General features: G+C 45.1%; 2 protein-coding genes across 2 annotated transcripts; one reads left to right on the plus strand and one right to left on the minus strand.

Moving 5' to 3' along the window:
• Positions 1-3418: 3418 nt before the first annotated feature.
• On the plus strand, positions 3419-7602 carry LOC120910057 (zinc finger protein 37-like). Its single transcript, XM_040321908.1, has 3 exons — positions 3419-3451; positions 3582-3723; positions 4963-7602. Exons 2-3 carry the CDS (start codon positions 3642-3644, stop codon positions 6549-6551), a joined length of 1671 nt encoding a protein of 556 aa, XP_040177842.1. The 5' UTR covers positions 3419-3451; positions 3582-3641; the 3' UTR covers positions 6552-7602.
• A 9300-nt stretch (positions 7603-16902) lies between these two features.
• On the minus strand, positions 16903-22822 carry LOC120909976 (oocyte zinc finger protein XlCOF7.1-like). The gene is made up of 4 exons (XM_040321779.1): positions 22781-22822; positions 22534-22672; positions 18768-20139; positions 16903-18644 (listed from the first exon to the last, which is right to left on the minus strand). Exons 2-4 carry the CDS (start codon positions 22622-22624, stop codon positions 16919-16921), a joined length of 3189 nt encoding a protein of 1062 aa, XP_040177713.1. The 5' UTR covers positions 22625-22672; positions 22781-22822; the 3' UTR covers positions 16903-16918.
• Between the last annotated feature and the right edge of the window lie 1361 nt (positions 22823-24183).

The raw sequence follows: 24183 nt of genomic DNA on the forward strand, positions 1-24183 counted from the left end.
CAAGAGGTTCCAGTTCATTCCAGGAGGGTCTGTGGCAGAGACTTTTCCCAAGAGGTTCCAGTTCATTCCAGGAGGGTCTGTGGCAGAGACTTCTCCCAAGAGGTTCCAGTTCATTCCAGGAGGGTCTGTGGCAGAGACTTTTCCCAAGAGGTTCCAGTTCATTCCAGGAGGGTCTGTGGCAGAGACTTCTCCCAAGAGGTTCCAGTTCATTCCAGGAGGGTCTGTGGCAGAGACTTTTCCCAAGAGGTTCCAGTTCATTCCTGGAGGGTCTGTGGCAGAGGCTTTTCCTCAAAGGTTCGAGCGATACTCTGGCTGCCAGGTCAGTGAGAGAGGCCTGTCCGGGTATGCTATACCCACTCAGGCAGGAGTCGCGCAAGAAGTGTTACACGTGGGAGCAGGACTGTTTCCCTATTGCTACGCCTGAATTCGCTATTCTTCTTCTCCTTTCAACTCTACCTTCTTCACCACAAGTTTTATTGTTTTTACCCGGCTGGGTAATAAAGAGCACAGCAAAAGGACACTTGTCGTGGTCATTCCTTTACTACTGCTATATGTACCATACACCCCCTAAGACAGCGGAAGAGCCACAAGGTAAATGTGCCACCCAAAACAAACCAGCAGCTCCTCCAGGGGTAGTGCTACATATATATATATATATATATATATATATATATATATATATAAAGATAATGCATATCTGCTGTATATACACATACAAACACAAGCAGATGTCCAAAATAAATAAAGTGAAAAGTGCACCACAGCGAAGAGGTCCAGAAAAGTCGGTTGCATTTTTTTTTTATTGTCCACAAGGTGGCAATCTCACCTAACGCAAGTGGAAAGCACAGACAGGAAATGATTTTAGGAAAAACAGGAAGTTCCGGGTGAGAGGTGATTCGAAAGGAAGTAGAGAGAAGACATTGCTAGAACTGGCAGGAGAGGAGGTAATAAGATATTATTTTCTATTTACACCCAGTAACCCCCCCCCCCCCGTCATGTCCGTCCTCTTCCTCCATAGTCAGTGTGATGGCATGTGCACAAATATCCAACTGTCAATGCAGAGCCTCTGGTTTATAGATCAGATACATCCTAAATATAGAGCCATTTATCCAACTGTCTATCCAGAGCTTCTGGTTTATAGATCAGATACATCCTAAATATAGAGCCATTTATCCAACTGTCCATCCAGAGCCTCTGCTTTATAGACCGGATACATCCTAAATATAGAGCCAATTAACCAACTGTTCATTCAGAGCCTCTGGTTTATAGACCGGATACATCCTAAATATAGAGCCATTTATCCAACTGTCCATCCAGAGTCTCTGGTTTATAGACCGGATACATCCTAAATATAAAGCCATTTATCCAACTGTCCATCCAGAGCCTCTGGTTTATAGACCAGATACATCCTAAATATAGAGCTATTTATCCAACTGTCCACATAGAGCCTCTGGTTTATAGACCAGATACATCCTAAATATAGAGCTATTTATCCAAATGTCCATCCAGAGCCTCTGGTTTATAGACCTGATCAATCTGTCTGACGCATAAGTGCATCCATGGGAAGGCTCCGCAATATCTTTGAAACAGGATAGAACCCTATAATTCCAATCGCGTTCTGCGATCTACCGACCAAAATCTGGTCAAGGTACCCAAAGCAAGATACAAGTCCAAAGGAGAAAGAAGGTTTGCTTTCCAGGGTCCTAGACTATGGAATGCTTTACCAGCCAGCATTCGGTTGGAGGAAAACCACCTGGCCTTCAGAAGGCAGATCAAAACTCTGCTCTTCTGATGTCAAGAGACAGGAACAACAAGCGCCCAGAGGCGATTCAGTTCGCATGTGCCGCGCTATATAAGTCTTTCATTCATTCATTCATTCAATCCTAAATATAGAGCCATTTATCCAACTGTCGAAGCTGGTTGAATGTTGATGGTTTTTCAGAGTCTGTAGATGTTGAGCAAAGAGACAATTTATTCAGTGCCACCTCGAATAGGTAAGAAAGAACACTCTTGATTTTACATGGGTCTGTTAAATATCCTGGTGACAGAGTCACTTTTTGAAACTCGATTAAAGAAAAAATGTTTTATGTTAGGTTTGGACAGAGTGGGGGGAGGTTACAACCTTTGTGAAGTTTTTGTTTCTCTCTGTGCCCCTGTTGGGCAGATTACCATAATTTATTATCTGCTTAAAGATTAAAGGGCTTTCCACATTGACCACCTCAATGAGGATGGACGAGGACCAGATTCAGATGGAGGAAAGGATATTGGACCTCACCCTGGAGATCATCTACCTGCTGACTGGAGAGGTGAGGAGGATTCTGGGAGGTCACATGACTTCACTCTTATCTCTATTAATAAAACACAGACCTGACCGAAGAGGGTGAGGATTCTGGGAGGTCACATGACATCACTCTTATCTCTATTAATAAAACACAGACCTGACCGGAGAGGTGAGGAGGATTCTAGGAGGTCACATGACATCACTCTTAGCTCTATTAATAAAACACAGACCTGACCAGAGAGGTGAGGAGGATTCTGGGAGGTCACATGACATCACTCTTAGCTCTATTAATAAAACACAGACCTGACCGGAGAGGTGAGGAGGATTCTGGGAGGTCACATGACATCACTCTTATCTGTATTAGTAGAACAGACCTGCTGGAGAGCTGAAAAAAAATCTGGTAGTGTTATGACATCATCGTTGCTCTTTTTGTTTATAGATACTGCCTCCTGTGAAGTCTACTGGCCAGGTGCCCCCACCTCCTTCCCTGACAATTGAGAGAAACAAAAAGGTTCTTGAAGTCACCAATAAGATCATTGATCTGCTGACAGGAGAGGTGAGCGGTGCCGGGAATTCTGGGACATTATCCAGTAACAGACAAGGGGTGTGTCTGGATGGTGACTGTATCATTGTGTGTGTCAGGTTCCTATAAGGTGTCAGGATGTCACTGTCTATTTCTCCATGGAGGAGTGGGAGTATTTAGAAGGACACAAGGATCTCTACAAGGATGTCATGATGGAGAATCAGCCGCCCCTCACATCACCGGGTAAGAGGAGACTTTATTGTAAAGGAGAGAGCAGTATAGAGGATCCACCTAGATCCCCCATCATCTGATAAACACATAGAAACAATGTATTCAGTCAGTGTGTGTGTTTCCTACAGATGGATCCAGTAATGGTAACCCACCAGAGAGATGTCCCTGTCCTCTGTCTTCCCAGCTAACGGTGGGGCCCAAACTGTAGGGTGGTGCACATTATTGTAAAGGAGAGAGCAGTACAGAGAGTCCTCCTAGATCCCCTATTATCCGATAAACACATAGAAACAATGTATTCAGTGTGTGTGTTTCCTACAGATGGATCCAGTATTGGGAACCCTCCAGAGAGATGTCCCCGTCCTCTGTATTCCCAGGATTCCACACAGGAAGGTCACACCATCCCTCACCATCATCAGGTAGGTGGACCTGGGTGCCTAGAACTTCACCGTGATTCTAAACTTTGTGAGATGACATTCTTCAATGTAGTATCTTGTTATTAATTCTTCCTTCTCACAAACATCAATTTCAATAATTTTTGGGGTTTAGAGTGGAGATCCGATTCATATAAAAACTGAGATAAAAGAGGAAGAAGAAGAGACGTATGCGATGGGTGATCAGCAGCCTACGGAGAAGGTGGAGATGACTACGAAAAATAAACTGGGGCAATCTGCTTTTGATATCGGCACAGGTAATGAACAGTAAGGCTGAAAAAGTTGTAATTTTCCTTCTTTAAATATAAGGTATGGAGTTTAACCAAAAGTTCTTCAGAATTTGCAGATTTATATAAAACCACATAAAGCTCCTCCCTTCCTTTACTGTCTTTTCATTAATATACTTAATATCTGTCAGTACTCTTCGGAGTCTCCTCCAGCTTCTCACCAGGACAGAAAGTAAGCGGTCACATCACTGCAAATAAATACAAAAATAACCATCATAGTGTTCTAACATGTCACGCTTCAAAATTGCGTCCGCTCATGGAATGGCGACAAATTTTTACCCTTTAAAATCTCCATAGGCAACGTTTAAAAAATTCTACAGGTTGCATGTTTTGAGTTACAGAGGAGGTCTAGGGCTAGAATTATTGCTCTTGCTCTACCAATCGCGGCGATACCTCACATGTGTGGTTTGAATACCGTTTACATATGCGGGCGCTGCTCACGTATGTGTTCGCTTCTGCGCGCAAGCTTGGCGGGACAGGGCACGTTTTCTGGCTCCTAACTTTTTTTGCTGGCTCCTAGGTTCCAAGCAAATTTGTCAAACCCTGGGTTAAAGTGTATTTTTTACAAAAAAAATAGCGCTTAGTACAATCAGTTTCCAAATACTGTGTGACATAAAAAATTGCAACAACCGCCATTTGATTCTCTAGGGTCTCTGCTAAAAAAATCTATATATAATTTTTGGGGGTTCTGAGTAATTTTCGAGCAAAAAAAATGGAAGTGGTTAAAAATAATCATTAAAGGATTACAAAACAATATTATAGGTATCATTTGGGACGTTGTATACAGTTTGAGTTTCCATATACTGTAGTACCTCGGATTACGAGCTGAATTTGTTCCAGAAGCATGCTTGTAATCCAAAGCACTCGTATATCAAAGCGAGTTTCCCCATAGGAATCAATGGAAACTCCAGATCATTTGTTCCAGTGTCACGGCTAGTGTATGCAGTACCGCATGTGGCCAGAGGCGTCTCCGAGTGGTCTCCAAGCGTCTCCCCACCTCTGGCCACATGCGGTACTGCACACCCCAGAGGCTTAAATCCTGCTCGTCTCTCGAGACAATGCTCGCAAATCGAGTCAGAATTATTATTTTTTTAAACAGCTCGTATTGCGAAATGCTCGTAAACCGCCTTACTCGCAAATCCAAGGTTTTACTGTACTTTAAATGTAAAACATTACATTTTTTTTAATCTAAAACCTGTTTTTCAACAGATGGACGCTATTTCGGGAATATCTCAGAAAGACCTATTTCAATATCTGGACTTAAATTGGAAGATAATGGCATCGTAGAACATTTTCCAGGAATGAATCCCATTACTCAGAGTCCTTACCCTTTGGAGAGATCAATGGATCCTTCTACTTCTGAAGAGCCTTCTGGTGGATCACATGTTGTTCCTTCAGATATACGTCTGAGCTCTCACAGTTCAGCTACATCAATGGATCCCTCAAATCCAGAGAAGTTATCTGAGCGATCCCATACTGGTACTCCAGATCTACATCTGAGGTCTCGGAGTATGGCTCCATCAACAGGTCCATCTAATGCTAAGAAGTCCTCTGAGCGATCCCATACTGGTACTCCAGATCTAGATCTAGACTCTCAACGTATGGATACATCAACAGGTCCATCTAATCCCAAGAAGTCCTCTGAGCGATCCCATACTGGTACTCCTGATATACATCTGAGGTCTCGGAGTATGGATACATCAACAGGTCCATCTAATCCCAAGAAGTCCTCTGAGCGATCCCATACTGTTACTCCAGATCTAGATCTAGACTCTCAACGTATGGATACATCAACAGATCCATCCAATCCCGAGAAATCTTCCCATACATCACTTACTGTTACTCCAAACGTACATCTGAGATCTCAGAATACGGACAGATCAGCAGATCCCTCCCAACCCAGGACATCATCAGATAACTCACATACTGTTACTCCAGACCAACATCTCAGATCTCAGAGTGCGGAGAGGTCAACCAATCCACCAAATCCCAAGGAATCTTCCGCAAGCCACAAAGCAGTTCCCTCAAGCGAGAGTGTGATGTCGTGTTTGGGGTGCGGGAAAACGTTCACAATGCAATCCGAACTTCTTCTTCATCTTCGATCTCACACCAGCGTGACCTATACCTGTTCGGAGTGCGGGAAACCTTTCAGCGAGAAAAGCGAACTTCGCTCTCATCAGAAAATTCACACGGGGGAGAAAGCTTCTTCTCAATCAGGCGAGAGTCCAATGTCGTGTTTGGGGTGCGGGAAATCTTTCACGACGAGACCCGAACTTCTTGCGCATCTCAGGTCTCACACCAAAGTGACCTACACGTGTTCAGAGTGCGGGAAATCTTTTACCGAGAAGAGCGAGCTTCTTGCGCACCAGAAAAGTCACAATCCTTATTCGTGTACCGAGTGTGGGAAATCTTTCACTCTGAAAGGAGACTTTACCAGGCATCAGAGAGTTCACACCGGGGAGCGCCCTTTTTCTTGTACAGAGTGCGGGAAAAGTTTCACCCAAAAAGCAAACCTTGTTATACACCAGAGAATTCACACGGGCGAGCGCCCTTTTAAATGTTCGGAGTGCGAGAAATGTTTTCCCGACAAGGGAAAGCTTACGGCACACCAGAGAGTTCACACAGGTGAGCGGCCTTATTCGTGTTCAGAGTGCGGGAAGTGCTTCGACCAGAAAGGGAAACTTATTCGACACCAGAGAAGTCACACGGGAGAACGGCCTTATTCATGTGCAGAGTGCGGGAAATGTTTTACACTTAAAAGCAATCTAAATACACATCAGAAAACTCACGCCCGTTGACTTTATTGACAAATGTTGATTAACTGATGGAAACTGCTCCATCCATAGAACGAACGTCTAATAAAATATAACTATTTAAAGGGCCACGCCCCTATAAAAGTCATATATTCACGGAGAATCGAATGGTGGGATCTTCCCGATACAGTTCCTGACCACCTTGGAATGATATGAAGAGTAGTATTGGATGGTATCGCTCTCCGACATCTTCAAATACTCCATTGAATATCTGATGTTGAAGATTTTGAGACGAAGGAATACAATTTTTCAACTCCCTTTAGGCGATGAAAGGCTCGCAGGTTTTGAGATCGAACACTGGCAAGCTCTTCAGTGAATGGGGCAGGATGTCCATTGTAAGCCAAGCTTTCCCAGTTATGACCAATAGATGATGTGATGATTTTATTTCCTAAAGAAATGTTCGTCTGTATCCGGCCTAATGGGTGCAAACACGATCGTTAAATTAAATGTAGTACAATCCAATCAAAATTTGTCTTTTAAGGGCTCATTTACACTTGCTTCAGTGTCAACACACATCAAAGCGCCTACCACTTCAACATGCCTTTATGGTGCTTTGATGGTGTTTTGATGATGCTTCAGTGATGCTTTGGTGAAACTTCAATGATTCTTCCGTGGTGGTTTGATGATGCTTTGGTGATGCATTTGGTGGTGTTTCAATGATGCTTCGGTGGTGCTTCGGTGATGTTTCAGTGGTGCTTCAATGATGCTTCGGTGGTGCTTCAATGATGTTTCGGTGGTGCTTCAATAATGCTTCAGTGGTGCTTTGATGGTGCTTAGATGATGCTTCAATTATACTTCGGTGGTGCTTCAATGATGCTTCAGTGGTGCTTCCATGATGCTTCGGTGGTGCTTTAATGTTTCGGTCATGCTTCAATGATGCTTTGGTAGTGCTTCGATGATGCTTCAGTGGTGATTTTTTTTTTTCACAATCAGGTTTATTAATGTGCAAGAAATGATTACAAATTACATCTTACATAGTATTGACGTTAGATGTCCAGAATAACAAACATTATACAGAGAAAAGAATTTTGAATTAGCAATGGGGTTTCGGACAAGATCTAGTAATAATTATTCTATTCGTATATGTGCATTTCAGAGTATGAGGTTGGGGAGGGGAGGAGGGGTCGGGGGATGGGGGGTGAAGGGAGGGAGGGGTGAGAAAAGGTGGGGGGGAGAGGAGGAGAGGGGGAGAAAAAAAAAAAAAAAAAGGGGGGGGGGGAAGGGAAGGAGTGTATCATTTATCAGGATGAAAAGCTGGTCTATGTATTAAACATTACATTGGTTTGACAGGAGGGAAATTAATGTGGGAGATTTGCCTAGAAATGCATAGGCCATTATTGGGGGTTGGTGAGGCGAGAAGAGAGTTGGAGAGAAAAAAAAAAAGGGAAAAGGGGGGGGGGGAGGGAAGGATGGGGTGGATAAGTGATATGTGGGGGTGGAAGGGGGGGTGGTAGAGAGGAGTCCGTATGGAGCACCAACAGACACCTCGCGTGAGTCACGGCCCTAGTTGGGGTAACGGGTGTTAGGGCCCGTAGACACTCTTGTTTATGAGAAAGACAAAAGTGTCAAAAGATGACTCTGGTGGGAGTGTGGGAGGTCACTTTGTGGATGGGTTGTGTTCTTGTGGTCCGAGAAAGAGAACACAAAACTTGGGTTTATGAAGGAGTTATCATTGTGGTCCGGAGTTGGAACAGTAAAGTTGAACAAAAGTAAGAAAAAAGTTTTAACATAACCGTCTCGGAGGCAAGTAGTACAGAGTTAGTGGTGTGCACTATTTATTTAGGACATATGTCACCTAAATATGGGTTTAAGCGGTTATAACCAAGGGTTATAAATAACCTTGATCATATAGTAAAGGTGTAGATCCCGGAGGCGGAGTCAACCTTGCATGTCAGTAGTGTAAGCTCGTATTAGCCCATAACAATAGTGGTGATTTGATGATGCTTCGGTGGTGCTTAGATGATGCTTCAATTATACTTCGATGGTGCTTCAATGATGCTTCGGTGGTGCTTTGATGTTTCGGTCATTCTTCAATGATGCTTCGGTGGTGCTTTGATGTTTCGGTCATGCTTCAATGATGCTTTGGTGGTGCTTCGATGGTGCTTTAATGCTGCTTCAATGATGCTTCAGTGGTGCTTTGATGATGCTTTGGTGGTGCTTAGATGATGCTTCAATTATACTTCGGTGGTGCTTCAATGATGCTTCGGTGGTGCTTTGATGTTTCGGTCATGCTTCAATGATGCTTTGGTGGTACTTTGATGCTGCTTCAATGATGCTTTGGTGGTGCTTCAATGATTCTTCGATGGTGCTTTGATGATGCTTCAGTGGTGCTTCAATGATGCTTTGGTGGGACTTTGATGCTTCCGTGGTGCTTTGATGCTTTGGTGGGGCGTTGATGCTTCGGTGGTGCATTTTTGAAGCTTTAATGAAGCTTGGCATATGCTCTGTGTGTGTGTGTGTGTGTGTATCTAGTTTACACTTGCTTCAAAACAAGGCTTCGGACATGCTTTGTTAAAGCTCTCTGAACGCAAGTCCAAAGCTCCTGTCACTAAATAAAATGATTAGCTTACAGTCCTGTTTACACCTTGCTTTTTCTTGGTGCTTCGGTGGGGCTTCGACGAGGCTTTTGTGGAGCTTCAATGGGACCTCAATGAGGCTTTGGTGGAGCTTCAATGGGACCTCGATGAGGCTTTGGTGGAGCTTCAATGGGACTTCGATGATGCTTTGTGGGGCTTCAATGATGCTTTGTGGGGCTTCAAGCAAGCTTTGCCATAGACTTCTATGGAGGCTTTAAAGATGCTTTGAAGCACCACTAAAGGGACATGGGGTATCATTTTTGAAGTAAAGCAAACACAAGGTGTAAACAGGACTGCAAGCTCGCCATTTTATTTAGTGACAGGAGCTTTGACTGGAGTTCAGAGAGCTTTAAAAAAAGCCTGTCCGAAGCCTTGTTTTGACCCAAGTGTACTTACTTCGACTTCAACACACATTATAGCGCCTAAAGCTTTAATGTGCTTTTTTGATGTGTTTTTGATGCTTTTGCAATGTTTCGATGATGCTTCAGTGGTGTTTTGATGATGCTTCGGTGGTGATTTATTTTTATTTTTTTGAAGCTTTAATAAAGCTTGGCAGATGCCCTGTGTGTGTGTGTGTGTGTGTGTGTGTGTGTGTGTGTGTGTGTATATTCCATAGCTACAATTTCTCCAAAACAAAGAGAAATTAAAGCCTCTCAAAAGATTAAGGTGTTTTTAGCTAGCTTTGTCATAGACTTCTATGGAGGCTTTGAAGACGCTTTGAAACACAACTAAACAGGAATACCAAACTTGGGCAGCTCCGAGAGGGGACCCATAGATTTTTATTTTTTTTGGCCGGCGAGCTTGCCTAGGTAGTCTACCATGTCGTGGGTCCCCTTAACCTGCTCCCCAAGTTTGGTGTCCCTGTCACTTATGGTTCGGGGGAGCAGTGCCATGTCAAGCTGACCAAGATTTCCCATAGAGCTGGTGTATTTACATGCATTGAGAAGTGAAAATGGGTATTGCTTTACTTTAACCACGGCTGGGCACAAGCACGTACCTGTACGTGTCTCTTTAAAGCGGGGGTTCACCCTGTTAAAAAAAAAAAGTTTTTTTTTATTAGACCATTAAATTCGGCATCGTAGCGCGAGCTACGGTATGCCGGTCTTACATTTTTTATCCCCGTACTCACCGTGCTATCGATGATTGAAGAATCGGGGAATGGGCGTTCCTATGGTGAGAGAAGGTGATTGACGGCCGGCCCTGGCACGTCACGCTTCTCCGGAAATAGCCGAAATAGGCTTGGCTATTCACGGCGCCTGCGCATAGCCTGTGCGCAGGCGTCGTGAATAGCCGAGACCTACTCCGGCTGTCTTCGGGGAGCGTGACGTGCCAGAGCCGGCCGTCAATCATCCTCCCTCTCCATAGGCACGCCCATTCCCCGCGGGAGTCGGATTCTTCAATCAACGATACCACAGTGAGTACGGGGATTAAAAATTTAAGACCGGCATACCGTAGCTCGCGCTACGATGCCGAATTTAATGGTCTAATGATGGAAAGGAGGGTGAACTACCGCTTTAAGGCCCAGCCGGCACGCTCGCGACCCGGTCCGAAACTCCGTGACCACGCCCCCGATCGCGGCCGGTGGCCCGCGATCGGTCACCGGAGCTGAAGAACGGGGAGAGGTGAGTGTAAACACACCTTCCCCGTTCTTCATTGTGGCAATGTCAGGGATCGTCTGTTCCCTGATATAGGGAAAGACGATCACTGACGTCACATGTCCAGCCACGCCCCATATCAATAAGACCCCGCATCTCTCCTCCAGGCTGGAAAGCATGAGATTGTGAAAAAAAAAATCACCGATCTCATGCTTACTAGCCGCAATCGCGGCTTTGTTTACTTCTGGGAACCCGGGCGTGACGTCATCACATCGCGCCCGGCCTCCGACGGTCATAGAGATGACTGGTGACCATCTGGTCACCAGTTATCTCTATGCTTCCTATCTATCGCAGGGCGATTCATTCTCCGGGCCCCCGATGGCACGGGAGAGCCCGGAGAAGCACCGGATGGCCCCTCCCACCGCCTATAAGAACGATAAAGCGGCGGAACTGCCGCTGTGATGGTTCTTATTGTGCACAGAATCGCCGGCTGAAGAGAAGGATATCTGAATGATGCCTCTAGCTGCACCCATCATTCAGATTTCCCCTCACAAAGCCCAGGACGTCATATGACGGCCCACCCAGGATGGGAGATCCCATCTGTGGACGTCAAATGACTATGGCTGGGTAATGAAGTGGTAAAAGCCTCTCAAAAGCTGCAGGTGCTTCAAGTGAGCTTTGCCATAGACTTCTATGGAGGCTTTGAAGACACTTTGAAGCACCACTAAAGTGACATGGGGTATAATTTTTGAAGCGATCAAAGCAAACGCAAGATACATATATCTTGTGTGGTCCCCAACCTCCCAGACACCAGGGATCGGCCGTGCGAAAGTCAACCCCCCCAGGGGGTGCGGAGGGGGGGTCACAGACTGTAGTAAGAGCTATATGAAATACAGTATCTCACAAAAGTAAGTACACCCCTCACATTTTTGTAAATATTTTCTTCTATCTTTTTCATGTGACAACACTGAAGAGATGACACTTTGCTACAATGTTGTGTAGTGAGTGTACAGCTTGTATAACAGTGTAAATTTGCTGTCCCCTCAAAATAACTCAACACACAGCCATTAATGTCTAAACCGCTGGCAACAAAAGTGAGTACACCCCTAAGTGAAAATGTCCAAATTATTTTGCGAGGCCGTCATTATTTTCCAGCGCTGCCTTAACCCTCTTGGGTATGGAGGTCACCAGAGCTTCACAGGTTACCACTGGAGACCTCTTCCCCTCCTCCATGATGACATCACAGAGTTGGTGGATGTTAGAGACCTTGCGCTCCTCCACCTTCCGTTTGAGGATGCCCCACAGATGCTCAATAGGGTTTGGGTCTGGAGACATGCTTGGCCAGTCCATCACCTTTACCCTCAGCTTTTTTAGCAAGGCAGTGGTGGTCTTGGAGGTGTGTTTCGGGGTCGTTATCATGTTGGAATACTGCCCTGTGTGCGGCCCAGTCTCCGAGGGGAGGTGATCATGCTCTGCTTCAGTGAATCGCATTCAAACTCATGTTAAATAAGAGTCGGTGCACACCTGCCATCATTTAAAGTGTTTTGCCGCGTACAATTGATCGGTTAAACCGATGAGAATGGTCTGATGGACCGTTTTCATCGGTCCAAACCGATCGTGTGTGGGCGCCATAGGTTATTTATCCATCTGTTTAAAAAAAGCCAACTTGTTTTAAATTTAACCGATGGATTCCTAACCGATAAAAATCCACGCATGCTCAGAACCAAGTCGACGCATGCTTGGAAGCTTTGAACTTTGTTTTTTTCAGCACGTCGTTGTGTTTTATGTCACCGCGTTCTGACGCGATCGGTTTTTTAGCTGATGGTGTGTAGGCGCGACTGACCATCAGTCAACTGATGGAAACGGTCCATCAGACCGTTCTCATCGGATGGACCGATCGTGTGTATGCGGCCTTTCTCTTATTAACCCAAAATAAAGTTCAGCTTTCTAGTAGGTCTTTCCTGACATTTTCGTAGTTGTATCCTACAGCAAAAGCCATGGTCTGCAGAGAGCTTCCAAATTATCAGAGGGATCTCATTGTTAAAAGGTATCAGTCAGGAGAAGGGTACAAAATTATTTCCAAGGCGTTAGAAGGCACTAGCCGTTAATGTGTGTTGAAGCAAGTGTAAATGAGCTCTCAGTGTAAGTGGCAAGTTTATATTTTTAATCCTTCTTTTGACTTTTAATAAAATGGTATCACACTATCCTGGATTATTATCTCTGCCTGGGTCTCGGTTATTGATGTTTGAGGAGATCAGCTGGTGGTAGTTCCCCATATACCATTCTTAGGGGGGACATTGTGAAAACAACACGCAAAAAAGAGTGGTACCCTATGACACCAAAGGCGCACATCATAGATGCAGTTGGTAAGCGTGCATTTTGTACACTTTGTGGTGGAGCACTTATATGAGGAGTACCTGAGGCACCTTTAAGACCCGGAGCACGGTGATTGGAGCTTTCTTCAGCAAGATTTAGGAAAAAATGTTGAACTGTGCAATATTTATTAATAATTCTCATAAATAAAAAATGTTTTTAATCTTTGGACTCTCAAGTACATTTGCATTGTTTTTTATCCTATGTTTACGTGCAATTATCACATATGTGTTAGCGCCTTGATTTTATTTGTTTGCTTTTCAGAGGTGGCTTATTCAATTAAAGGGGCAGCTTCACATTTTTTTTAGCAAATTGTAATTTTTGGTTGACACCAGGGCTTACGAATATTTCTCACTCTGTTGGAATGGTATCACTAGCCATTTTTTAATGGCTGTCGGCCATCACTTATATAAGGAGTATCTGAGGCACCTTTAAGGCTAGGAGCTCAGTGACTGGAGCTTTCCTCAGTAAAAAAACAAACAAAAAAAACTCTGGTTTAAGGTAAGGAAGGGAAGTATAATGGTTAAGGGAAAAAGAAAAATGCCTTTCTGAACTTTGGTCAACCTGCCTTTCCGGTTCCTTTTATACCCTAGGGATGGACTGGCCATCTGGACTACTGGGAGTTTCCCAGTGGGCCGCTGGCTCAGTGGGCTGGCTTCAGTGACAGCAGACCATCGCCCCCCTCCGCTCCTCTGTCTCTCCCTCCCCACAGCATTCACCTCCTCTCCCTCCCCGCAGCGCTCACCTCCTCTCCCGTTAACTTCCCCACTGGTACTGCCTATAAGACTACCAGTACCAGCCATTCTACACTAATAAAGTAGAACAGCTAATGGCTAGGGAAGGGGGGCTTGGGTTGGCCGGCCAGGGGGGGGGGGTGCGGGTTTGTCCGACCGCCATGGGAGAGACCTGTCAAAGTGGGCCAGTCTGGATGAAGTCCAGGGCCAAATTTTTGTCCCAGTCCAGCCCTGCCCTTTCTACTTCATCAAACTGGAAACATTTTGTGAAACCTTGTCCAGCAAAGAGGAGCTATGGGACCATTCTCATATCTGAAGGACATCTTAGGTGAAAGTCCAGATTCATACAGCACTGTGTCAGTCAGAAGTCAAGTCAACAACTGAGGTAAAGATACGAATGTTCAAATAGCAAAGGGACCTTCTAACGCCGCATACAGACGATCGGAATTTCCGACAACAAATGTTCGATGGGAGCTTGTTGTCGAAAATTCCGACCGTGTGTAGGCTCCATTGGACATTTTCTGTCGGAATTTTCACTGGTTCTCAAATAAATTTTTGGAGACCCCCGATATGATTGGGAGGAAACTCCTACAACCCTCATCCAGTGTGTAACCTTAACCACGGTCTAAAGTAATGTTTTGGTGAGAATCTCTATCCTATTCATGTGTACCCAAAAATCTGTCAGATAATCATGCCACAGGGAGCTCAGGAGGATATTCTCTGTCATGTTTTTCCCACAGATAGTCTGAAAGGATAGCAGAGGCCATGGGAAAGCAATTTATTAATCTTATGTACATAATAATAAATGTTACAGACGTGACAAACACACCATCGGACCCAGGTTATACCGCAGAGGAGTTAACATTAAGGTAGAACTACGGTCAACAATGAAAATAGGCCATGCAAAGAAAATCCAACACCTGTGGAAAATGGCAGTACTTGTCTGTAAAAATGGGGCATGTTATGTACCTAGGATCCCGGCATCTGATTACTTCCACATCCTTTAATAGGGTGACTATGCAGCACCAACAAGATCAAGGGCTGTACTGTCAGCCTTTGCGTCGTGCCACTCCAGATCGGAGTGCGCTTACATCGCAATGTGATCAGAGTCCTAAGCTTGTCAATCTGTGTAAAGGTCATGCTTATCCCCCCCCCCCCCCCCCCCCCCCCCCCCCCCCCCCCCCCCACCTGCTGCCTTTCAGACTACACAGTTCCAACCTCATACAAAGGTCTTTGCTCTCCTGCCATTCCAAGTTTCGAAAGTTCCCCCACGGCAAACTCGCTCATCCATGTCTTTATGGAGCTTGCTTTGTGAACTGGTGCGCAGTCACGTTGGAACAGGAAGGGGCCATCCCCAAACTGTTCTCACAAACTTGCTAGGTGTTTCTACAAACTTGGGAGCATGAAATTGTCCGAAATGGCTTGGTATTCTGATGCCTTAAGGCCTCGTACACACGATAGGTTAACCAGAGGACAACGGTCTGATGGATCGTTTTCATCGGTCAAAACCGATCGTGTGTGGGCCCCATAGGTTATTTAACCATAGGTTAAAAAAAAGCCAACTTGCTTTAAAATTGACCTATGGATCCCTAACCGATAGGTCAAAACCCATCGTTAGTCTGACTGTTCATGCTTATAACCAACCTTGTTGGATGTATTTTGTATTTTGTCTTCTTCAAAATAAAGATCTTTTCAGTAAAAAAAACCATCGTTAGTAGGCACATCCATCGGTTAAAAATCCACGCATGCTCAGAATCAAGTCGACGCATGCTTGGAAGCATTGAACTCGTTTTTTTTCAGCACGTCGTTGTGTTTTACGTCACCGCGTTCTGACACGATCAGTTATTTAACCTATGGTGTGTAGGCGTGATGGACCATCAGTCAGCTTCATCGGTTAACCTATGACAACGGTCCTTCAGACCGTTCTCATAGGAAGGACTGATCGTGTGTACGAGGCTTTAAGAGTTTCCTTCACTGGAACTGATAGGCCAAACCCAACCCCTGAAAAACAACCCCACACCATAATCCCCCCTCCACCAAATGATTTGGACCAGTGCACAAAGCAAAGACATGAATGAGTGAGTTTGGGTTGGGGGAACTTGTGGTGTAAAGCACACCACCACTGGACTCTAGAGCAGTGGATACGTTTTCTTTAGATGGACAATACGATGGACATGTCAGGGTTTGGTGGTTTCCAGAACGGTACTTGACTGACTTGCATTGTGCCAAGATTGGGGGTGGAGGGGGGGGGGTTATAGTGTGGGGTTGGGCTTGGCCCCTTAGTTCCAGTGAAGGGAACTCTTAAGACGTCAGCATACCAAGACATTTTGGATAATTTCACGCTCCCAACTTTGTGGGAACAGTTTGGGGATGGCCCCTTCCTGTTCCAACATGACTGCCCACCAGTGCACAAAGCAAGGTCCATAAAGACATGGATGAGTAAGTTTGGGGTGGAGGAACTTGACTGGCCTGCGCAAGTCAAGAGTCTTGACCTCAACTTCATAAAACACCTTTGAGATGAATTAGAGACTGATTTCCCATCCAACATCAGTGCCTGAGTTCCATCTGGAAGAATGGTCAAACATTTCCATAGACAACCTTGTGGATGGCCTTCCCAGAAGAGTTGAAGCTGTCATAGCTGCAAAGGGTGGGCCAACTCTATATTGAACCCTACGGACTAAGACTGGGATGCCATTAAAGTTCATGTGCGTGTAAAGGTAGGCGTCCCTATACTTTTGGTAATTTAGTGTACAGTAAGTCCTGTTTTTCAAGGCGGTATTATGATGATAGAATCCCAACATGTTTCGCCTGCTGGGCTTCTTCAGGGGATATATTGTTTGCTACTGGTCAAGGGTGAGCCAACTCAATATTGAACCCTACAGACTAAGACTGGGATGCGTGTGTAAAGGCAGGTGTCCCAATACTTGGTAATATAGCGTATATCTTGTTCCTCTTTACAACAAGCCATGTTGCTATACATTACCTGTGCATTCCCACCCAACCTAAAATCAGAGACCCTTAAAACAAAATAAAATATAAAAAAAACATAAAAAATAAATCCATATAATAGATATTTATTCATCCTTAATAACACAACTCAAACCCAAGTCGATATTAAGTTCCTGTGGGGACACCACACCACACACGTTGGTTGCAGGTGTCATCTGACAAGGGTTCCTCCGATGTGTAATTAGATGTGACTTCAACATGAAACATTTCCCGCACTCCATGCATGAAAAAGGATGCTCGCCCGTGTGAACTCTCATGTGCACAAGAAGTTTTCTTTTCTCCAGGAAACTTTTCCCGCAGTCCGTACAGGAATAAGGACGCTCGCCTGTGTGGCTCCTCTGGTGCGCCACAAGATGCGCTTTCCGTAAGAAACACTTCCCACACTCCGGGCAGGAAAACGGGCGCTCGCCCGTGTGGCTTCTCTGGTGTCTGAAAAGAGCTTCTTTCCGTATGAAACACTTACCGCACTCCAAACAGGAAAAAGGACGCTCCCCCGTGTGACTTTTCTGGTGTGAGAGGAGATGTCCTTTTTGTGTAAAACATTTCCCGCACTCGGAACAGGAAAAGGGGCGCTCGCCCGTGTGACTCCTCTGGTGTGCAATAAGTACTCCTTTGTGAGTGAAGCGTTTCCCGCACTCTAGACAGGAAAAAGGGCGCTCTTTTGTTTGTCTGTTTTGCTGCACGAGAAGTTCCCCTCCCGGAAGCAAATACTTACCACTCTCCGAACATATAAAAGGATGCTCGCTCATGTGAATGATCTGGTGCTTCAGAAGATACCCCTTCCGTGTGAAACATTTCCCGCACTCGATACATGAAAAAGGCCGCTCCCCTGTGTGACTTCTCTGGTGTGAAAGAAGATGTCCCTTTTGAGTGAAACATTTCCCACACTCCGAACAGGAAAACGGTCGTTCACCCATGTGGCTTCTCTGGTGTGCAATGAGCACCCCTTTCTGCGTAAAACATTTCCCGCACTCTGAACAGGAAAAAGGGCGCTCGCCCGTGTGAACTCTCTGGTGTGTGAGAAGCTCTCCTTTTTGAAAGAAAGACTTCCCGCACTCTGAACAGGAAAACGGACGCTCTCCTGTGTGGATTCTTTGGTGTCTAAGAAGACCTCCTTTCTGAGTGAAAGTCTTCCCACAGTCTGGGCAAGAAAAAGGACGCTCGCCTACGTGACTTCTTTGGTGTGCGACAAGTATTCCCTTCTGAGTAAAACGTTTCCCGCACTGTGAGCACGAATAAGGACGCTCGCCAGTGTGAATTCTCTGATGAGCAAGTAGTTCTCCTTTCTGAGCGAAACATTTCCCGCACTCGGGGCAAGTATAAGGACGCTCGCCTGTGTGACTTCTCAGGTGCCTAAGAAGGTCTCCTTTCCGTATGAAACACTTCCAGCACTCCGGGCAGGTAAAAGGACGCTCGCCTGTGTGGCCCCTCTCATGCGCAAGAAGCACCTTTTTACAAGTGAAACTCTTCCCGCACTCCGGACATGAAAAAGGACGCTCGCCCGTGTGGGTTCTCTGATGACGAAGGAGGTCTGTTTTCTGAGAAAAGCCTTTACCACACTCAGCACATGGAAATGGACGCTCTTGTGTTTTTGATCTACAGTCTACAAGAGGTGATTCTAATATTGAACCTTTATCAACGTTAGGAGATATGGAGAGGTTCTCATCTCTTGGTAGAACAGTTTCTAGATACCTGGAGGAGGTTCCCAGGAGAGAAGAAGGATCAGACGTTATGGAGATGTTCTCATCTCTTGGTAGAACAGTTTCTAAATAGCTGGAGGAGGTTCCCGGGTTTCTTGGTAGAACAGTTTCTAGATACCTGGAGGAGGTTCCTGGGAGAGAAGTATCAGAAGATACAGAGATATTCTCATTTCTTTTTAGAACAGTTTCTAGATACTTGGAGGAGGTTCCTGGGAGAGAAGAAGGATCAGACGATATGGAATTGTTCTCATCTCTTGGTGGAACAGTTTCTAGATACCTGGAGGAGGTTCCCGGGAGAGAAGAAGGATCCGAAGATATGGAGATGTTCTCATTTCTTGGTAAAACAGTTTCTAAATACCTGAAGGAGGTTCTTGGGAGAGAAGGATTCGAGGATACAGAGATGTTCTCATCTCTTGGTGGAACAGTTTCTAGATACCTGGAGGAGGTTCTTGGGAGAGAATGATTCGAGGATACAGAGATGTTATCATCTCTTGGTGGAACAGTTTCTAGATACCTGAAGGAGGTTCCCGGGAGAGAAGAAGGACCAGAAGATATGGATAAGTTTTGATACCTGTAGGAGGTTCCTGGGAGAGAAGATGGATCCGAAGATATGGAGATGTTCTCATTTCTTGGTAGAACAGTTTCTAGATACCTGAAGGAGGTTCCCGGGAGAGAAGAAGGACCAGAAGATATGGATAAGTTTTGATACCTGTAGGAGGTTCCTGGGAGAGAAGAAGGATCCGAAGATACGGAGATGTTCTCATCTCTTGGTAAACCAGTTTCTAAATACCTGGAGAAGGTTCTTGAGAGAGAAGGATTCGAAGATACGGAGATGTTCTCATCTCTTGGTAAACCAGTTTCTAGATACCTGGAGGAGGTTCCAGGGAGAGAAGAAGGATCCGAAGATACGGAGATGTTCTCATCTCTTGGTAAACCAGTTTCTAAATACCTGGAGAAGGTTCTTGAGAGAGAAGGATCCGAAGATACGGAGATGTTCTCATCTCTTTGTAAACCAGTTTCTAAATACCTGGAGGAGGTTCTTGGGAGAGAAGGATGCGAAGATATGGAGATGTTCTCATCTCTTGGTAGAACAGTTTCTAGATACCTGGAGGACGTTCCTGGGAGAGAAGGATCAGAAGAGATGCATATGTTCTCATCTCTTGGTAGAACAGTTTCTAGATACCTGGAGGTTCCCAGGAGAGAAGAAGGATCCGAAGATATGGATATGTTCTCATCTCTCGGTAGAACAGTTTCTAAACCCCTAGAGGAGATTCCCGTGAGAGAAGAAGGGTCAGAAGATATGGACATGTTATAATTTCTTGGTAGAACATTTTCTAAATCTCTTGAGGAGGTTCCGAGGTGATTAGAAGGATCAGAAGATCTTTCTGCACCTTGAGGACTTGTATGGACAATGTTGGTAAAAGTACGTGAGTCAGAGGAAGTGGAATCCATCGGTATATCTCCACAGGAAAGCCTTTGGTGTATATCTGATTCTGTTGAAAACTGTAAATTGTCGTCATCATCTTCTGTATTATAATCCAGGGATAGAAGAACGTCTCCCGCACAGAGGAGCTCATCACATTCATCTATTGGAAATATATAATAAGCAAGTTAATTGTTTGTTTTGTGGTCAGGAGGCATGTATGTTGTTCTAGAACAGGGGTCTCCAAACTGTGGCCCTTTGCATGCCTTTATCTGGCCGTTGGGGCACTATTCCATCCACTGACACCAATGATGAGGCACTATTCCTCCCACTGACACCAATGATGGGGCACTATTCCTCCCACTGACATCAATGATGGGGCACTATTCCTCCCACTGACATCAATGATGGGGCACTATTCCTCCCACTGACATCAATGATGGGGCACTATTCCTCCCACCGACACCAATGATGGGACGCTATTCCTCCCACTGACACCAATGATGGGAAACTATTCCTCCCACTGGCACCAATGATGGGAAACTATTCCTCCCACTGACACCAATGATGGGGAACTATTCCTCCCACTGACACCAATGATGGAGCACTATTCCTCCCACTGACACCAATGATAGGGAACTATTCCGTCCACCAACACCAATGATGGGGAACTACTCTGTCCAACGACACCAATGATGGGGAACTTCTCCGTCCACCGACACCAATGATGGGGAACTTCTCCGTCCACCGACACCAATGATGGGGAACTTCTCCGTCCACCGACACCAATGATGGGGAACTTCTCCATCCACTGACACCAATGATGGGGAACTTCTCCATCCACTGACACCAATAATGGAGCACTATTCCTCCACTGACACCAATGATGAGGCACTATTCCTCTTACTGGTACCTGTTATATCCTCTGTGTTGTGAGGGACACAAGACTCTGGTCTGGTACAATGGATGTTTATTCAGTACAGGCTGTACACTGGAACATGCATCTCAGGACATTACATATCTCTGCTTTCTACATGTGGTCTCTCTAAAATGGCTACTATGCCCCTTGACCCTTGTCATCACTGCTGGGTGGAGCCAGCCTTAAAGTGCCAGTACATGTGGAACCCTTCAGGTATAACAGTACCAATGATGGAAAACTATTCCATCCACTGACACCAATGATGGGGAACTTCTCCATTCACTGACACCAATGATGGGGAACTTCTCCATTCACTGACAAAAATGATGGGGGCACTATTCCCCCCATAGATACCAATGATGGCGGCACTATTCCTTCCATAGATACCAATGATGGGGGCACTATTCCTTCCATAGATACCAATGATGGGGGCACTATTCCTCCCATAGATACCAATGATGGGGGCACTATTCCTCCCATAGATACCAATGATGGGGGCACTATTCCTCCCATAGATACCAATGATGGGGGCACTATTCCTCCCATAGATACCAATGATGGGGGCACTATTCCTCCCATAGATACCAATGACAGAGCACTATTCCTCCCATTGACACTAACATGTAATTGTTTTACACCCACTGTCCACCAAGCCTATGGCATGTTTTACTCATACCGATGCCAGGATATTTTCTACTCCCAATGGTAACAGTCCGCCCCCCTGAAGTCTAAAGGGCAGTAAACTGACCCCCATTCTTGAAGTTTGTGATTTAACTGGGCTTCAACATGTACTGGATAAAACAGCATAGGAGAAGAAACCATGGCACACCCTAACCCTGTAAATGGGCTATGTCCGTCTCTTTGGTGCAAAAATTCCATAATATTAACTATGAAGGTTCTCATTTATCCAGGTCATGGTCCTAGTAAGGACCTTTCATATGGTGTGCAGTATCTCCATCCTCATTTGTTGGTAACAGACAGGGCATGAAACATTACTGCAGAATCATTACATTATATTGAGGAATGGAGATGGACCTTTCATATGGTGTACAGTATCTCCTCCTCATTTGTTGGAAACATGACGTTATATTGAGGAATGGAGATGGACCTTTCATATGGTGTACAGTATCTCCTCCTCATTTGTTGGGAACATGACGTTATATTGAGGAATGGAGATGGACCTTTCATATGGTGTACAGTATCTCCTCCTCATTTGTTGGGAACATAGCGTTATATTGGGGAATGGGGATGGACCTTTCATATGGTGTACAGTATCTCCTCCTCATTTGTTGGGAACATGGCGTTATAGTGAGGAATGAAGATGGACCTTTCATATGAACCATGTTTGTCTGTCCACCTGCAAGGTGATTAATGTGGCCAGTCTCTGGGTGGAGACCAAACCTGATTTAAGCCAGCCAAGCCTGCAATCTCAGTATCTCCTCCTCATTTGTTGGGAATATAATTTTTACCAACATAAAAAGGCATTTCTGTTTTTCTGGTGTACTAATTATAATAAAGTCTAATCTTTGACATGATGACATGAAGTTCTGCCATATTTTGATCACCATCAATCGGTCTCCATATATTATAATCAACATATTTAAAACGGAAATATCAATGTTTGCATCAATTACTTACCTTTGTCACTATCTAGGGAAGATTCATCCTGTTTAATCACCACCTTTATTTTATTCTCCTCCGTAGGATGCTGCTCACCAATCACATACATCTCCACTTCTTCTTTTATCTCAACTTTAATATCAATTTGTTCTTCTCCCTAAAACCGTATGCGATATAAAATAATCTTTTAAATATGACCCCTGAGGATACAAAAATGTTATCAATTGGAGTTATGTTTGAGTTGTAGACCTCCAATTCCTTCTACCTGATGATGGTGGGGGATGGTGTGACCTTCCTGTGTGGAATTCCGGGAATACAGAGGACGGGAACATCTCTCTGGTGGGTTCCCATTACTGGATCCATCTGTAGGAAACACACACACTGACTGAATACATTGTTTCTATGTGTTTATCAGATGATGGGGGATCTAGGTGGACCCTCCGTACTGCTCTCTCCTTTACAATAAAGTCTCCTCTTACCCGGTGATGTGAGGGGCGGCTGATTGTCCATCATGACGTCCTTGTAGAGATCCTTGTGTCCTTCTAAATACTCCCACTCCTCCATGGAGAAATAGACAGTGACATCCTGACACCTTATAGGAACCTGACACACACAATGATACAGTCACCATCCAGACACATCCCTTGTCTGTTACTGGATAATGTCCCAGAATTCCCGGCACCGCTCACCTCTCCTGTCAGCAGCTCCACCATCTTCTTGGTGACTTCTAGAATCTTCTTCTCATTCCATCTGTCTGGAGTAAGGCAGTGAGGTGGAGGCACTATGATATTTAAATGGTCACCAGACTTCACTGGAGGAAAACTCTGCAAAGAAAAGGCAATAATGATGTCACACAGCACTCCCAGAATCCTCCTCACCTCTCTGGTCAGGTCTGTGTTTTATTAATAGAGATAAGAGTGATGTCATGTGACCTCCCAGAATCCTCCTCACCTCTCCGGTCAGCAGGTAGATGATCTCCAGGGTAAGGTCTAATATCCTATTGGTCCGGTCATTCTGCTCCTTATCCATCCTTCTTTAGGTGATCATGTGACCTGGGCCTCTTCTCTCAGCAGAAGGAGAAAAAAAAATAAGGATGATGTAGACTGCAGGTCTCTGGATTAAAGAGCCGGTTCACACAGGGGCAACCCGACTTACAGCGCGACTTTGAAAGGCAACTTACAACGCGACTTAGGCCGCGTACACACGGTCGATCCATCCGATGAGAATGGTCCGACGGACCATTTTCATCGGTTCACCGCTGAAGCAGACTGATGGCCTGATGTGCGTACACACCATCGTTCCAAAACCCGATCGGGTCAGAACGCGGTGACGTAAAACACACGACGTGCTGAAAAAAAGTTCAATGCTTCCAAGCTTGCGTCGACTTGATTCTGATCATGCGCAGGTTTTGAACCGATGCTTTTGTGTACTAACCATCGGTTTGGACCTATCGGTCAGCGGTCCATTGGTTCGATTTTAAAGCAAGTTCTCTAACTTTTGTTCGAAGGACAAAAGACCGATGGGGCGTACACACGGACGCAGGGCCGTCTTTACCGCAGGGCAAATGGGGCAGGTGCCCTGGGCCCTGTCACTGTTGGGGGCCCAAAGCAACCCCCTTTGAAAAAAAAAAAAATATATTTTTTTTTTTTTTAGGGGTCCGGAGGCCCC

Source organism: Rana temporaria, chromosome 8 (genome assembly GCF_905171775.1).
Source record: "Rana temporaria chromosome 8, aRanTem1.1, whole genome shotgun sequence".
Classification (NCBI taxonomy): Eukaryota; Metazoa; Chordata; class Amphibia; order Anura; family Ranidae; genus Rana; species Rana temporaria.

Bases quoted from the DNA above. Each gene is read 5' to 3' on its own strand.
- LOC120909976 (XM_040321779.1), bottom strand. From the start codon at position 22,624: ATGTATGTGATTGGTGAGCAGCATCCTACGGAGGAGAATAAAATAAAG. The intron at 20,140-22,533 runs GTAAGTAATTGA...TATTTCCAATAG, and splicing joins TTCCCTAGATAGTGACAAAG to ATGAATGTGATGAGCTCCTC. The intron at 18,645-18,767 runs CCCAGGAACCTC...TCTACCAAGAAA, and splicing joins TCGTCTGATCCTTCTTCTCT to CCCGGGAACCTCCTCCAGCT.
- LOC120910057 (XM_040321908.1), top strand. From the start codon at position 3,642: ATGGGTGATCAGCAGCCTACGGAGAAGGTGGAGATGACTACGAAAAAT. The intron at 3,724-4,962 runs GTAATGAACAGT...GTTTTTCAACAG, and splicing joins TGCTTTTGATATCGGCACAG to ATGGACGCTATTTCGGGAAT.